Genomic DNA, 16732 nt, shown 5'->3' on the forward strand with positions numbered 1-16732 from the left:
CATGTTTCCCAGCTTTTTTCACTTCGCTTTAACTAGCTCTGTCTTTTATCTGCATTATCCTCACCCTCTTGCGCTGTTTCCATTTCCTTTTATCTCATATGCAAACAGACATGCACTAAGCAAATTCTTCTGTTTTTCATACATGCTCTAAATAGACCTCACAATGTATATATCTCTCTCTTGCATATCTAACCAAAGGAGGTACTGAAGTGTAGGGAACTTGAATTAAAGCAGGCTTGATTTTGTTTGACAGTCTAAATATGCTTCACTTCTGAAATATTACCTTTTTTCCCGGTTGAGAGCCTAAGCACTGCAGCACTCAGTGGTGTCTCCTACCACTTTACAGCCACTAAAACCACTATCTGTCTCATCAAAAGTGGTGGCTGGTTGGCAAGTGGAGCGATGAAAAGTATTAGGAGTTGCTGGCGAGGTGTGACTGAGGCAGGGAGTGGAGCTCTATAGGAGAAAGCCTCTCTTTTTCCCTTGGTGCAGCAGCAGATCTAGCAGCAGCAGCAGCAGCAGCAGCAGCTAGGTGATGTTCCTCCCTAGAGGCGTTCCCTGTCGGAACAGAGTCATAGGTCAGGGTAAGGGTGAAGGGTGGAAGTACTGGGCTTGCTGTCACCTTCATCAGCACTCACAGAGGGGAGGCCACAGAGTAGCAACAGACATTGACACATGGGAGGGAATGAGGCACAATAGAGGATGAGCAGTGCAGTACAGAAGGCTTGACATTACAGTGAAGGGAGACTAGAGAAAAGTAACTGTTCAATTGTGGACTAAGGAAACAGGACACATAGGGAAAAGGAGTAAAGATATTCGAGTTTAGAGATTTTTCTATATGAACTGGAAGACATGATAGAGAGCCTGGTACTTAAGCATAATCAAAACTAAAGGTAGCGACACTAAAATTCTATTAATGATACTATTATACCATTTTACCCTAGGCCAGTCAGTGGGTTGTTTGATTCACGTGAGGAAAATAACAGAAATATTAGTTTCTCTATTGTGCAATGGTAACTTTGACATTTTAGAGAGGTGTCCAGTGAGCAGCATGAGGTATACTGGCAGATAGACAGAGAGGGCAGAGGGTGGGGCGGGGGGTTGGCGTGGCTGGTGGTCTGTTGGGCTGGCTGACATCTCTGTCTCCTCCTCTCTCCCGGCAGTTCATGGCATCAAGTGGACTTGCAGCAATGGGAACAGCAGCTCTGGCTTCTCAGTGGAGCAGCTAGTGCAACAGATTCTGGACAGCCACCAAACTAAGCCACCTCCCCGGACTCACAACTGCCTCTGCACGGGCACCCTGGGTAAGGGCTAGTGGGTGGGGTGGAGTTTGTTCTCAAGAGAGAACTGGAAATTCAGCAAGAGAAACAAAAAGGCCATAAAGATACTGTTTGTTATATGGTAGATCCGAGAAGGTGGTTGAGGTCTTTCATTGGTAGGTGATTTATAGTGAAATTGAGTTTCAGGGTTATTGGCTTATTATTTTTGTTTACTGATATCTGTGGCAGGGCCATATCTGAAATAGCCCAGCTGTTCTCAAATGTTATCCTAATCAATTAAATATTTTCAGCTGTGTAATTTCACTATAGGCTGTCACTCAGAAAAAAGAATGCAGAGCAGTGGTTTACTAATTTCTAAAACAAATTACTCTGGATAACCCCAGATGCATTTTTATTTCTAATGACATAAGGTAAACAAGCCATGCAAAACTTCCCATACGCTTCACTCACTGTATACTAAAAAGAAAGGCTAGTTTTGTCATCCCAAGGAGAAAACCATCTTTTACAAACTAAATAAATACAAAAACAAACAGATCATCCATCTTTGTCCCTGTTCTTAAGTACATGGAAATCAATAGTATGTATTTGTCTTTACTTTATCCCCTTTCTGTACCTCCCTCACCCATCCAAATCCCCAACCACTTTTGCTTTGTTTGTCCTCATATAGGTGCAGGGAGCAGTGTGCACCACAAATGCAACAGCGCCAAACACCGCATCATCTCCCCTAAGGTGGACCCCCGCTCAGGGGGTTACAGCAGTGCTCACTCTGAGGTACAAAACAACGATGTGTCGGAGGGGAAGACAGAGCACAATGCCCATGGTGGAGGCAAAAGCTCTGGGGGAGGAGGTGGAGGGGGCAGTGCCAGGGAGAAACGTAATGGCAAAGTCCACAAGCCTGTCCTGCTGCACCAGAACAGCACGGAGGTGTCATCCACCAACCAGGTTGAGGTCCCTGACACCACGCAGAACTCCCCTGTCTCCATCAGCAGCGGCCTCAACAGTGATCCAGACATGGCTGACAGCCCCGTGGTGACAGGGATGAGCCACGTGGCCTCTGTCATGTCTGGCCTGTCCCAGAGTGTCTTTATGTCTGAGGTCACTGGAGACCCTGTCTACAGCATGTCTCCTACTGGGGGTCCCAACAGTCATCTGATGGGTGCAGATGCCACCTCACAGGGCTTGGTACTGTCTGTGACCTCTGATCGTCACAAATTTGCCTTCCCCAGTGGGGGAGTTGGGGAACCTGGGACTACCGCAGCAGGAGACAGTCTGTCCATGCTGTCTACAGCTGGGGTGTCTGAGGAACTGGTGCTCTCCAGCAGTCTGGACTCTGGAACCATCAAGATGCCAGAGACCAATATGAACTTTGACCCTGACTGCTTCCTGAACAACCCCAAACAGGGCCAGACCTATGGAGGCAGTGCAATGAAGACAGAGGGCAACTCTTCCTCAACCTCATGTTCCTCTGGTGGCAGCAATAGCACCAACGGCAGTCTACAGCGCTCCCCCACCATGTCAGACAATGGCTATACCTTCAGCTCAGCTTTGGTAAAGAATATCAAGACAGAAGATACATCCTTTGAGCAGCAGCTGGCCAAGGAGAGTGGTTACCAGGTGGGGGCAGTAGTAAACTGTGGCAGCGGGGTGTCTGTGTCATCTGGTGCTGGTTCCGGCCAGGGCAGCCTTACTCTGACCCCAGCAGGCTCCCTGCTTCCTTCTGGTGGGGGTCTGAGTCCCAGCACCACCCTGGAGCAGATGGATTTCAGTGCCATTGATGCCAAGCAGGATTTTACTTCCAGCGCTACCACAGTGAGCTATGGTCAGGCCATGTCCAGTCCTCACATGCAACATCAGAATCGTTCACCCAGCTTCTTCCTCCAGGATGCCTCTCAGACAGGCCATGCTCAGCAGGGGAGGCCCAGCATGGGCCAGAAAACACATTTGATGGAGCACAACTCCCATGACTCTGGAGGTTATATGGGCCTACAGGTGGTGAAGACGGACTCCCCTGGCAGCAACGGCCATCTCCACCACCACCACCACCAGGCCCACCAGACCCAGCACAGGGCCAACTGTAATGGAGGCTCACCCACAGAGGGGCCTGGCCAGGCAGGTTCTCTCCAGCTGCTACAGTACCAGGGGACCTTTCCTGGGCTGGGCACTGAGCATGAGGAGGTGGTGGGTCTAGAGCAACCGGGCAGTGTGAGTTCAGCTCAGGCTGGAGCCACTGAGAATGGCGCTGAGAATCTACTCAAGCCAGGAGACCACATTCAGGCCTGTGGGGCAGGAAATGGAGAGGGAGGGGGCACAGAGCACTACCTGCAACAGGCCACAGATGGTGGTGGAGGAGGGACTGGAGGTGCAGGAGATGGGGTAGCAATTCATAATGGAAACAACAATGGTGATGGCAGCAACCGCTCCCAGCAGCAACAGCAGCTGCAGCCTCTCCTCCAAGGCACAAGCATGGTCCAGGGACTCTATAATGCTGTCGGAACCCACCAAGGCCTAGGTGGAGCAACCAGTAATGGAGGAGCAGGAGGGACAGGCATGGAGATCAGTCTAGATCACTTTGACATCTCTTTTGGTAACCAGTTCTCTGACCTCATTAATGACTTCATCTCAGTGGATGGCAGTGGAACCACCATGTCAGCTGGAGGGGCCCTATATGCTCACCAGCTAGTCACATCCCACAACTCTGATAGTCAGAACACAGCTGGTGGGGTCCCCCAGCAAGGCCAGGAAGATGGCGGGGCCAGGGGCTCAGGCTACAACCCCTCAGAGCTCTGCCTTCAACCCTGCTGCAGCCCCCAGTCTCTGAATGGAGGGGCTGGAGCAGGGGGAAACACAGGAGAGGCAGGCTCATTGTCATACATGAACGTAGCAGAGGTGGTTTCTGCAGCTGTAGCCCAGGGGGCTCTGGGGATGCTTCAGGCCACAGGCCGGCTCTTCATGGTCACTGACTACTCCCCTGAGTGGTCCTACCCTGAGGTGAGTGACAGGGCTTTTTATTTTTAAGTGTTTGGGGGTGGGGGTTTCATTCTTTTTGGTTATAACATTTTATGTACCAGCCTAATTGCTGAGGTGTTGGGTCACGAGGACTGAATGTGACAGATTTTTTTAAGTCAATTCTGTATTTCAAAGAGCAGTCCAACAGGTTTTAAATAGGTTAAGTTTAGCCCACTTATCTAAAGTACTTGTTTTTAAATAAAAACAAAAGTGAATGACGAAATGAATAAAATAAATCACTGACAAATTACTGACTAAACTGTCCTTGTATATATTAATTAGATTGTCAAGATTTTTTTGTGTTTAATGGACAGTTCAAGTAACTTCACCATTTTCACTTCCATCAAAGATGGTTTAGATAATGTACAGCTAGATCTGTGACAGCCAGACATAAGTTTGTTTGAGGTGTTTTTTGTTTTTTTTTTTAATTCCCTTAAGTATGGTCTGTGTCTTCTTGGAAATATAAAACCTTTTGGATGTGTGGGAACATTAAATACTGATGGAAATCATCTGCTTGTTCTATATTTTTTTTCCAGCAAAAATCTGAGTAAACGGAAAATGATGAGCCTTATTTAAGGGTGATCCATGCATAAACAGTTTAGCAATTTAAGAAATGTTTCATTTCTTTGATCAGGAAGTTGAACTCCTCAATAAACAATAAAATGTTAATTTGTATATTAATGTATAGACACAGAGAAAAGTGACAGATGGCAAACTATAGTTTTAGCTAGAATATGTAAACAAAGGTCAAACAACTATTTCCATGCTTCACTGATACAAGCATAAAAGAGGCATAAAAACTATGGGCCTGAGAAAAACTGACCTTTCTGCATACATGGATTAATCATTCTTACAATATTTTTCCCAGAGGCAAAAAAAATTTTAAACTGGCCATTGAAATAACAAGAAATGTTTTATTGCTGCAGCAATAATGTCTTGAAATTAATAGAGCAATCCAGAATTTGGAAAGACTGACTTGGACATCATTGGAATCTAGGAGTGACAGGAGTCAATATCAGAGAATAATAATCAAAAATTAAAGTGGTAGTTATTGATTATATCAAAAGTAAAGAAAATTGAAGATGCATGGACATGTGATATATTAACTAAAGATAATTTTCAGTTTAAGATTGGAAAAGCTTTTACAGTCATGACTGTGGTGAGAGGCTCTTCCCATTGTTGTGGAGCCAGTACAGCCAAGACAGAGTGGTGTGATTTTATAATATGTATATTATTACCAGATGAGCATAGCATTAGTGCTGAGGACTCAGCAGGGTGCTGGTCTGCAAATCTTTCAGTAGCCAGGGTTTTGAATTTGAAAAATATACCACCAGTCACAGGGAGGTAGTAGAGGAAGTGTTTAAGCAAAATGGCATGCTGTTGTGGCTTTGGATAAATCTGGGTTGTCTAGCATCAGCTAAATATTTGAAATATAAATGTAACATAAAACAGGTGAAATACATTACACAAGCAGGCAAGAATGGTTGTAAATTTGAGTTCTAAAACAATTTTACTGAAATATTTTACCATAAATATGTAGACCTCTTAATATATTGTGCATCAAATTCCCCCTTTTCACCACTCTCCGATTATGTAATGCACTCTTGTCGGTATTACAATTATGCTGTCAGCAGTAATACCCTCCTCCAACCTCTGGAGGGTAGCACAATATTTTAATGTCAGTGTTGGTTGTGTTGTAGAAAAATGGGTGTAGGGAAATGAAGTTGGTTATCCACATGATGGCAGCAGAGATCAGTAAAAGGGAGTTGTTACCTTTTCCTTGGTGTCATTCTTATCTTTGCACTCTAGGTGGCAGGGTACAACAAAAAATGTAATCAGGGATACTTAAATCTGACATGGCAGGTGTGTTATGAGTTTGTTTTATCCATTTGTCCTGTTTTTCAGGGTGGAGTGAAGGTGCTGATCACTGGGCCCTGGCAAGAGGCCAGCTCAAACTACAGTTGCTTGTTTGACCAGATCTCAGTCCCAGCCTCTCTCATTCAACCAGGGGTGCTGCGCTGCTACTGCCCAGGTAAGACAGGAGAGTGCTCACACACACATCAAATAATAGAATGGACGTTTAGGAGGAGGTTTCACTATCACATTATTCATAAACCATCAGAGGAGCTGCTAGCATATTCAACTTAAGTGGAGGGTTGTGGTGCTTAGTTTTGTGTTTATCAATAAAAAGATACTTTTTCTATCAAATACATCATTAGCTTTCTTTTTTTTGTTTGAAGTAATAGCCTGCAGGTTGATATATGCAGGTGACCTCGTCAGCAAGATTTTTAGTGAATTATCTCTGGATTTTTACACAGAATTTTTTTTAGGGAAGCAATTGCTTGTTCAAATTAATAATTTAGATATTAAAATAATGAAAATCCAAGTCAATTTTGTATAAATGAGTGAAAACAATGCTAATCTAAACCAATGTTTAGCTGTTGCATACTGTTAATGTCCTGTATCAAAAACTACTGTATGTCTATCAAACAGTCAAAAATGTATTTCCTCAAATAAATGAAAGATGTAGCAGGTTAAAACTGATGTGGCACTACATGAGTCACTGTAATAATGTTAGTATTTAAAATCTAATGTAGTCATGTAATATAAGTTATATTTTTGATTTACACTGACAGTAGTTTTGGAAAATTGAGCCAGTCACTACCAATAAACAAATCTGAGCACATAATAATGACATTGCGTATACTTTATATATACTGAATTTTCTTTATCCTCTCCCTCTCCAGCTCATGACACAGGTCTGGTGACGCTACAGGTGGCTGTCAGTAACCAGATCATCTCCAACTCAGTGGTGTTTGAGTACAAGGCTCGCGCTCTTCCTTCACTGCCATCATCTCAGCACGACTGGCTCTCGCTGGATGGTACGTCTCTATTTTCTTTACTCATTACTTCTTTATGTAGCTCCTAATTCTTCAATCTGGCCCTCCAAAATCCTGCGGCCATAATTAATGTTGTCAATTTTGATTAATGATCTGCTGGACCATCATGCATTACAAATCCTCTCTAGCTTTTCTTTAAACTAATTTTAAGTTAATTTTGTTCTGACCTTACATTTTTTTATCCACATACATAGTAAAAACATGTTATATATTTTGTGCAATTACATAGGTAATTTAACTCGCACATTGTATGTTCATTGCTGTTGTTAAATGTTTCTGCTGCACAAATATTCAGCTTGGGTTGCATAGCCATAATACTTGCTGGTTCAAACATGATAAATATCACGGAAAAATCTTTGAATTGGCAGCTCCTACACAGTATGTGTAGAGACTGTGTAAGGGAGTGTAAGTACGAATCTTCAGAACCTTGTTATCAGAGTTGTTGGAAAGTACCTTTCGTTGGTGATAAGGCTCATAATAATTCAATATTTTCATTTTTCAACTTTTATTGGAATTGTATTGTTATGATAGGATCATACCATGCTATTGTTTTACAAAATGATATTGTCCAAATTAATGAATTGGCGCAAATTGTACTTAAAAACTAAACTGAATGAATTGTGTGTTACACAGGTGTGAATAGTTGTGCATGTAATGCAGTGGAACGCAGTTCATTGCAATAAATGAATATCAGTTTGATTAATGTGACAAATGTGACTTTTCATAATACTGCTATATTCCATATCAAAAAAATATTCGTATTAATATTGTGACATTGATTTCAACCATACCGCCCAGCCCCACTTGGTATTACCCAAGAGAAACTGATTTGAGAGCTAACTTTGTTGTGTTATGATGTGAGACATTTTCACTTTCACTTTGCAGTCTGTTATTCTGAGATGTGCAAATGAAATACCACATGTCATATGTAAAGCTTTATTTTAAGGTCAGTCCAGTGAGAGAATGCTTCAATTTTTTATCTTGTCTATGTTAAAATCAGTCAATATAAAAGCTATTGTGTATACAGCAGTGCAAATGTACTGACAAATTTGGACATTGATTGTGATGAGTATTTGCAAATTATGTTAAAAAGCTTTTGTAGATCAGCATTGTAGAGGTCTTCTACATATAACAATGGATGCTGCAGGGTTGGCAAATTTCCATTCTGTTTAAATTCAAATTAAGTCTGTGAGTCAGAAGACCTACTGTAGACATGTTCACCAGAATGTAATGAACATGTGAGTCATTGTGTGTTTGTATATATATATATATATGTGTGTGTGTGTGTGTGTGTGTGTGTGTGTGTGTGTGGGAAGCATTGCTGCAGTGCTTGAGCACTGACAGGATAAAGTAGGGCACAGCGAAGCACAGGCTCACAGGACAGCTGCATTGCAGACGGCCCTTGAGGGAGTGGGAGTGAGTAATGGAGAGCTGGCGGCTCCCATACACGGCAGTACCGGTGGATCCCTCCGCCATTCATACCCTACTGCCTCACTGGCCCATTCACAGAACCAGTTAAGGAGGAGCTGACTGTCTCAGGGAAAACACAGCCCACCCTATTACCTTACTTATATTAACTCCTTGCCTGCCATCTCTCAGTATTTTGTGTCATGGCAATCTATGGCCTACTATTTGAGGATGATAATGACATATAGTGATCCACAAAGATCATTGATTGCATTGGGATTTTCACTTGTAAAGTTTGGCAGGATTTCAACTTAATTTATCTCTGTTGCATCCAACTATCCAGCTACTGATAAATCATTTGTCCCTACAATTATTAGAGAAAGACTGTTAATGTAGAAAAGGGATCCATCAGAGCTTATGGCAAAAGCGTGTGTGATCAGCAGCTTCAGGACCACCCCACTGTGGACAGCGCCTCTGGCGCAGAGCGCACTTTAAAATCCATGTGGGTTACTACAGAGGATTTTCTTTTCTCGGAAAAGTAAATGCTGGATCTGTTTGCCATTGTTTACCCCCTTGTAATCACAGAGAAATTCAATTTCCACTGTGATATCTAGACCATATAACTTATTTCAGAAGTAGGGCGGGATGTAATCACTTGGGCACGTGTAGTCGTCACATCGATAATGTCAGTCATGAAGCACAACAGGAAAAGCAAGAAGCGCTGCACATCTAACGGAAGAATGATAGCGAGACATTAGTTTCCCACTTTCGAAACACTAATGTTTTCTGTTGCCTAACGTGACAGACTCACGCTACTTAACCCCTACGGTCAGTCACCTGATTAACCATAGGCTTCTGACATTCCGTGCCATACGTGCAATATTTTGTGTGTGCTATACAGCTTTAGGAGTTTGTTCTCCCATGGAAGACTCACTGTGCTATGATGTGCTAATGGCACAGCTGCCTGCCTGCCTTGATTTGTCATAATGCAGAGTGGGGGAAGGGGCGCTTTTCTCTGCAGCACTGCAGGTACGGAGCCATGGGCAGGACAGAAAAGCTGTCGGAGCTGCAGAACACTCATCGTCCGCCCAAATAGGTCCCCGAGCTTAGATCCCACAACCCGAGCCGGGAGAGGTTCGCTAGAAACTGCCAAATGACAGCCATAGCATACATAGCGGCATACTGACTGTTAGTGTTCAAGAGAGCGTATTGACAGTACTGACTCTGAGCTAACTACACCGGCGTGACAAACGGCAGACTACACACAATGCAGGAGCGGAGGAGTGGGCGTGTTTGGGTAAACATGGTAAACTACCGCAAACAGAACAAGATTTTGTTTCAGACGGCAGCTTGGCTGGGAGAAGGCGAATCCATTCGTCTTTTAAAAGGTTGTACCGACTTTCTCCAGTGTGGGAGAGAAATGCTGTTCACAGCCAAATGAACAGCCACACGCGTCGAGCAGAGTAGCTCTATTTGAATAACAATACTTATTATTATTATAGGCCAAATAACCAATAATAATAACAATAAGATAAAAGGCGAGCTTATAGGAGCAGGACCACCGCTCGGGGAGAAGGCGGCAAACGGGAATTAGGGCGTCTGTTTATTGGCTGCACGTGCGCACGACGTCTCTTAGCAGCGGTATTTGTCATTTTACTGCAGGCTGGGATAGCAGCGACTACTAGAAACACAAGGAAAGTGTGTATGTGTGTGAGGTGAAACAAGTGAAGAGGAGGAGGGGGCTATTAGAAGAAGAGAAGTGAGCGGTCTTCCTCTCTCGCGCTCTCTCTCTCTCTCTCTCTCTCTCCCTTGCTCTCCTCACGTCGCTCTCTTCCCTCACTTTGTTCTATTGTTGACGAGTGCTGTGTTGAGATTGAGATTCAGTCTACACCAAGGATATATATTTTTATTGTTTCTCTGCATATAACACCATGCAGTAGACTGACCGTCAGACTGTTGGGGCAAAACTGCAATTTGAGTGAAATGCAGCTTTGGTTGGACTTCTTTGGGTCAGGATGCCAGTGAATGACACCTGCATTTCCTAAAAGACAAAAGAGGCAATATTTTTGGCTTTGAGGTGGACTCTACCAATGGAAAATAAAATAGAAGGTTAGAAGTGTTAAGTTCAACCTATGGCTGTAGTGCTGTGCTGTGCTGTGTTTATGTTGTGTTTGGGCTGTTTTTGTATTCTGTGCGTTTCTCGTGTATGCCAAGAGAAGTTGAAGTTACACGTTTCTTCGAACACCCCGCATGCTAAGTTATTGTGTCTTAATGTAGTCCAACTGTGTCTGTGCTGTAGCAGAGTTTTTTTTAAGAAATTGTCTGTTTTGGCCACATGCTTTCTTCAAGTGTTTTATGTGACTCTGCCTCATTGCAGAGCACTGGAGAGTTGACGTTGATAGTAGCCAACTCCTGACTCACGACTAGTGCCTGGGCATATTAAAGACTCATCAAGATGCCTTTAGAGACAGAAAAACGCCTGTTTTCCTAATCATGGTACTTTTGGCAAAACCTGGCATTCACATTTCAAGGATTCATGACTCTTTCTTGATGGTTTTAGTCAGTTTGGTCTTTTTAACTATATGGTCGTTGTGTTTCAGGCTGGTGTCCTTAAATTGCCAGCTGCAAGTGCTGTTTCACGTGTTATTGAAAGTAGTTGCTATAGCGCATTAGAGGGTCATTGCTGCTCATTTTATTGGGGCCAGCGTGTCGTCTGTGAAATCTACTTATGCAGCTGTTTTATTGTACAGATTGAATTGCATTCTTTCCAGATTATTTCAAGTGAGATAATTACAGATATACATTTATCTACCTGTTGCTCCTCTGTGAAGTTTTGAGTTGTACTATATTCAAGGCATAGAACAAGATGCATAGTCCATATTTTAGCCTCTTAAGGGAACTGTGAAAGATATGAATATGTTTTGAAAAGTTGGATGAATCACCACACTGCTTTTGACTGTTTTACATAGGTGTAATGTATATGCATTCATTGTAGTAATACCAAGTAACTATTTTGTGGCCACTCTAATGCAAAGTGGTTTACTTAGTATAGTTGGCAGCAGTAGGAACAGTTTGTTTCTTGGTTTAACTACACAAAGTCATTTATTAGTTGTAGGTGTGGTAGTAGTGTTAGCAATATAGTAGCATTGTATTAGTTGTGTGCTTGTTGCAGAAGCAGGAGAAGTAATATTAATGTTGATAATATCACTTAAGCAGGAGTTTTGTCCCCTTCGCCATACCAGCCCTTAATAAAATAACCCAGTGAACAATGTATAGATTTGTGTATAGATATGTCGGTGTGTGGATATGTGTATGTAAGCATATGTTTGGATACATCTGGGGAATTAATGTATATGGATATACAGTATATGACATTATGTTAACTATATGCATAAAGTATCTCATGTGGGAGATGAACATATGCAGGCTGTGAAAACAGACTTCATTAAATACTATCTATCTATCTTAGTTAGTTGTGGAAATGCTGTTAGTAATACAAGCAGTTATGATAGCAGATGTAGTGTACTGCGATTACTAATAATATCAAAAACAACAGCAGTCTCATCTCTAGTTTAGAGGCAACTGTGTTACTGTAGCTGTTATAGTTGTATCAGTAGTAGTAATAACAAGAGCAATAGCATTAGTGGTAGTACTAGTAACAGCAGCAGTGACGTGGGAATGCTTATACCTAAAGGTGATGGATCACCCAAGATAAGCTGTTTTAAAGAGATAGGTACATTTAAAGAGGAACTGTCATTTGGAGAGAGCACATCATTTCTGGCTGTTTATGCCTCAGTTCAAGTTTTCCAAATAATTAGGAATGACCTCACATAAGATGGCCTCACTGTTGACTTCTTTTACACTATTGCTTGGAATTTTTTTAATCTTATAGTTAGCTACTTACCTTATAGTTCATCATTTTATAGTTCATTTAAGCTCAAGACATAGTGGGTAGACATAAAAATAGTAACACTTTGTCTTTCTAATGCAATCCAGTATAATAGTCATTCAATAAATTCTACCTTTGTGAAGCTTACAGTATAAAGTTTGTGGAGGGACTGTCAAAGAGGTGTCAAGTAAAACCTTTGGTAAATTTTAAAGCTAAAGTTTGTGGTCTGCATTAGGTTACATTATGTTATGCATCAGTCAAAATCTGTCTATGCTGTGATTTGAAATATGCATGATACTGTCCACCTCTGTGCTCCAGTCTGCTTATAAAGCACAAAGGGATTATGTATGTTTCTGTAATCTTAGCTAATTGAACCATATATTAAAAACTATAATGTTATGTTGAAAGTTTCGTTTGTTGGATATGTGCTCAAATTCAGGTTCAGTCCCTGTTCATGCTGTGCAGTTGTATCCCTCTGATGTATCAAATTAAAATAGAGGGGGTAATATAAATAGTCTCAAACCAAGCATACATTATATCACATTCAAGATCAAATAGCTCTAAGTCTCAGGTCTCTATCTCTGCTCACTCTTCTGCACTCACTTGTAAATTACAATTGTTGCTACAGTACAATATGCCATAGATAGGATTCCAGTGGGTGACAAAAGACTGAAATATGATTTTAATTACGATGTTGAAAAAGATTTAGAGAAAAGGGGAAAACAGGCTGAGAATCCTGTGAATGCATCTAGCCTAAATGTGTTGTCTTACTATTAATGGAAAGCTTTGCAGACGTCCTGTCCCTTGGGCTGTGGTGTTTTATATCAGATTGATTCATCTTAGAAAAAAATTCTCTACTCCTGCCTGCAATGTGTCAAGTAGCATATAGTTGTTTATGCAAATAGGAAGCTAATGATATGTACGTGTTACTGTATCAATTGAACATCTATAAAAAATCAAACTACCCTACTCTCAAAGACAAAAAGCCAATACTGTATCACTCTATTAGTGTGATAGCAGATGACAGTAAATCCCCATGGTGTGCACTCTTGGCATTTTACCTTCAATGTGACACAATGTATCTATTCAGCATTTAGACTGTACTCATATTGACCTATATAGCTGGACAAATGCCAGTAGGTTAAGAGCTGCTTCACCTTTCTGGCAGAACAGACAAGTATCATTCAAGCATTGTGACCTTTGTTTGCGGTTATTAAACTGCTGTATATGGTTGAGAATAAATTCTCTGTGGAAACAGTGGTGAGACAGAATTGTCTGACAGGACATAATGCCTCTGAATATTGCATTTTCCATGTGTTGATGTTTTAATTTGTTGATACACTGCAAGAGAAGAATTCTAGTGATACAGGCACCTGGCTGGCTTAACAAAGCTGATTGCCTTGTATGTGGAGCATTTCTACTGTTGTGTACAGGTTGCAAATTGTTGTATGCCACACCAGTAAAGCTATAAGAACATTTGTTCACTGACAATATGATTTTGGATTGAGGGACAGGGTATACAAAAAATGGTCAATTAACTGACAGGGAGAAAACAGCAAACATGTTTTACAGCATTGAAATGGCAAAAATGAATCTGTAGTGGTCATTGTATTTGCTTTTGTTTCTGTGTGGAGTCTGCGTGTTCTCCCTGTGTCTGAGGAGTTTCCTCCAGGTGACCCAGTTCAAGAGTTACAGGATAGGTGAATTTGAACCTCAAAATAACGCCTAGGTGTGAATGTGATTGCATTTGTCTGTTTGTGTGTGTTAGCCTTGTCATGGATTGATGACCTGTCCATGGTGTATCCTACTTCTCGCCTCGCACCCCGCAACCCTGAGCAGGATAAGCCATATAGCAGATGGATGGATAGATGGCATCCTCAAATAGATTTGATTAACACTTTAAATCTTCTGATATGACTCTGCTAATATGAATTAAAAGGAAGAAAAAAATAATTATAGACAGAACAAAACCACAAACAGTTATAACACTATGTCAAAGTAAAATCGGCCTTTGATCAACAGACAGCCATGTGTTCCAGCTGCAGCCAGATGGCCTGGCCCCTTTCCCTGCACTGTCACAAATACCAGCCCCTGTCAGTCAGCTAAAACAGAGACCCAGAGGGAGACTGGCCTCCAGTCTTTCTACTGGATTACATGTGAGAAGATGAGTGGTTGCAGAGTGATAATGAGGTCCAGCACTAAACTTGATTGGCATGAACACAACCAGAGGTTCAGAAGTAAGGATTAAAGATGTCCTCCCACATTCTATCAGACGTTCACTAGCCTATATGAATAACCCTACTCCTGTCTTCTGGTCTCACTTCACCATTGTCCTTTCTTTACCTATAATCTCTCCTGCTGTCTTCTTCCTCCCTTCAGCCTGTTCTCAATCCCACTGTGCTCTACTGAGTGTCAATAAAACAGCCCTGTCCTTCCTTCCCTTATCCGTCTGTATATCAACCTGTCTCATGAGGAGCTGCTGAAATCTCCCAGAGATGAGACAGATTACATGGAGCAGGGCTATGACGTGTGTTTTAAAACCCAGTGCACATCTTACAGGTCCTCTACTCTCTGCTTCCCTCAGAGTATATGAGTCCTTTGAGAGATTTTAATAAAAAGCAACAGCAAAGCCACAGTGACACACAACAGCCATCACATGCTACACAGAGTGCAGGCATTAGTTTTATCGTGCAGAAAGTATGTTAGAGTACTTCTGCTATGGATCTTATGCAGAAGTGACTTCCCACACTAGATGTGTGACTTTCCTCATGGAGCACAGCTTCTTAATCTGTATGACAGGACCAGGTCACGGGCCAGTGTCTGGTGGGTCCCATGATGACAACACTAGTAATTTATTCTAATAACCGTTGGTCCCAAGTCAAGCGACAAAATTACTGATTTGGGTTATAGGTCATAAAAGTTCAAGACCTCTTGTCACAGAGTATTATGTGGGTGTTTTTTCACATTCTTGATGTTTAGTGTTCCCTCTTTAGCCAAGGCAACTGTCACTCTATTAAAAGAAAGTGTTTTCCCATCCTCTCTAGGCTTTCGTCCCAGAGGTGATAGGTTTTCCTCTCAGTTCTAAGGGGAGACAAATCAGGTCATCATTTAGTCACATATTCAAAATTTCAAAAGGATTACAAAAAGCCCACTCCAATTGTTATGTAATAGACTGTACAGAAAAAAACCTGTCACTCTTAACTCTGTTAGCTATTCTCATTAAAATAACTCTCACTAAATAACACTTAACACTCCACAGTGTAAAATAAAACATAGAGATGAGTTCAGGTAGATAGATGTGAGAGAATTGATGAAGCATAAAAATCAGTGTAGGTTTTTATTAAAGAATGTGAAGAGTTCTCTCTCCTTTTGTATTTTTCATATCAAATTTGGATGGAGAAAGTTAGCAAGGGTCCAAGTCTTGCAGGGGAATACATCATTGAAAGCAAGGGGAAGCTGTATAATAAATCTCCACAAGCGAGGGAACTGGACTCATCTGTAGAAACTTCGCCTGGATTTGGAAGGCATATTTGTGTCATGACAGCTGTAAATGTACACTTCGGTTGAATAATCAACTTTCATTCAAGTGTTCTAAATATAATGAGTGGTGGTCTGCCTCATTTTTGCACCCAACTGCTAATAAAAATAGCATGTCACAGTCAGCCCTAAATGTGTGAGTGACCACGTCTGCTGCCACACACCGTCACAAGGGAGTAAACCAGAGAGTGGGAGTGCGTTAACGACGTCATTGTCACAATTCTCTTTGGCTGCTCACCTTCCATGTCTCCTCCCTCTCCCCTCCCACTCGTCTCAACCCCCATCCTCCCTCTGCAGTGGACGTGCATCGCATTTGGAGCAGCAAGCAGCAGGTGGAGATGACATCATCTGCACTGCAGCACACTGCAGCACAGGGTCTGAACAAAGACATGTCAGCCTACTGCTAACTATCCCCTCTCTCTCTCCATCTCTCTGTCTACATCTCTCCCCCCATGTCAGCGAGAGGGTGAGGGAGAACATAGCCTTGTACCAAGGCAGGTTGTAGTGCTGTGACCTATCTCAACACTCTGACTGCCCTCCAGTCACAAGCACTCAGTTTAGAACAGTCTCTCAACTGTTTCCACAAGTCACCATTTGGGTAGGTGAAGATGGATCCGGCATAGAAAGAAGCACTGCAAACACTCTAAGCATCTTTCCTGCTCGATAAGAGAGTGATCTGCTGCTCTGACACCAGGTCCACATACAGTCAGACA

General features: G+C 42.1%; 1 protein-coding gene across 11 annotated transcripts in view; it reads left to right on the top strand.

Moving 5' to 3' along the window:
- camta1a (calmodulin binding transcription activator 1a) overlaps positions 1 to 16732 on the top strand; it is a 276033-nt gene that overhangs the window by 242924 nt on the left and 16377 nt on the right. For 8 of the 11 annotated variants that reach the window (XM_044211305.1, XM_044211307.1, XM_044211299.1 and 5 more), the window contains 4 exons: positions 1164 to 1304; positions 1948 to 4268; positions 6192 to 6318; positions 7034 to 7168. In XM_044211305.1, coding sequence (XP_044067240.1) covers positions 1164 to 1304; positions 1948 to 4268; positions 6192 to 6318; positions 7034 to 7168 — 2724 coding nt within the window. Of the gene's footprint in view, positions 1 to 1163; positions 1305 to 1947; positions 4269 to 6191; positions 6319 to 7033; positions 7169 to 10089; positions 10703 to 16732 lie in introns of those variants that run through there. The other 3 variants (XM_044211308.1, XM_044211303.1, XM_044211306.1) reach the window with 2 other exon arrangements.

Source organism: Siniperca chuatsi, linkage group LG10 (assembly GCF_020085105.1).
Source record: "Siniperca chuatsi isolate FFG_IHB_CAS linkage group LG10, ASM2008510v1, whole genome shotgun sequence".
Taxonomy (NCBI): domain Eukaryota; kingdom Metazoa; phylum Chordata; class Actinopteri; order Centrarchiformes; family Sinipercidae; genus Siniperca; species Siniperca chuatsi.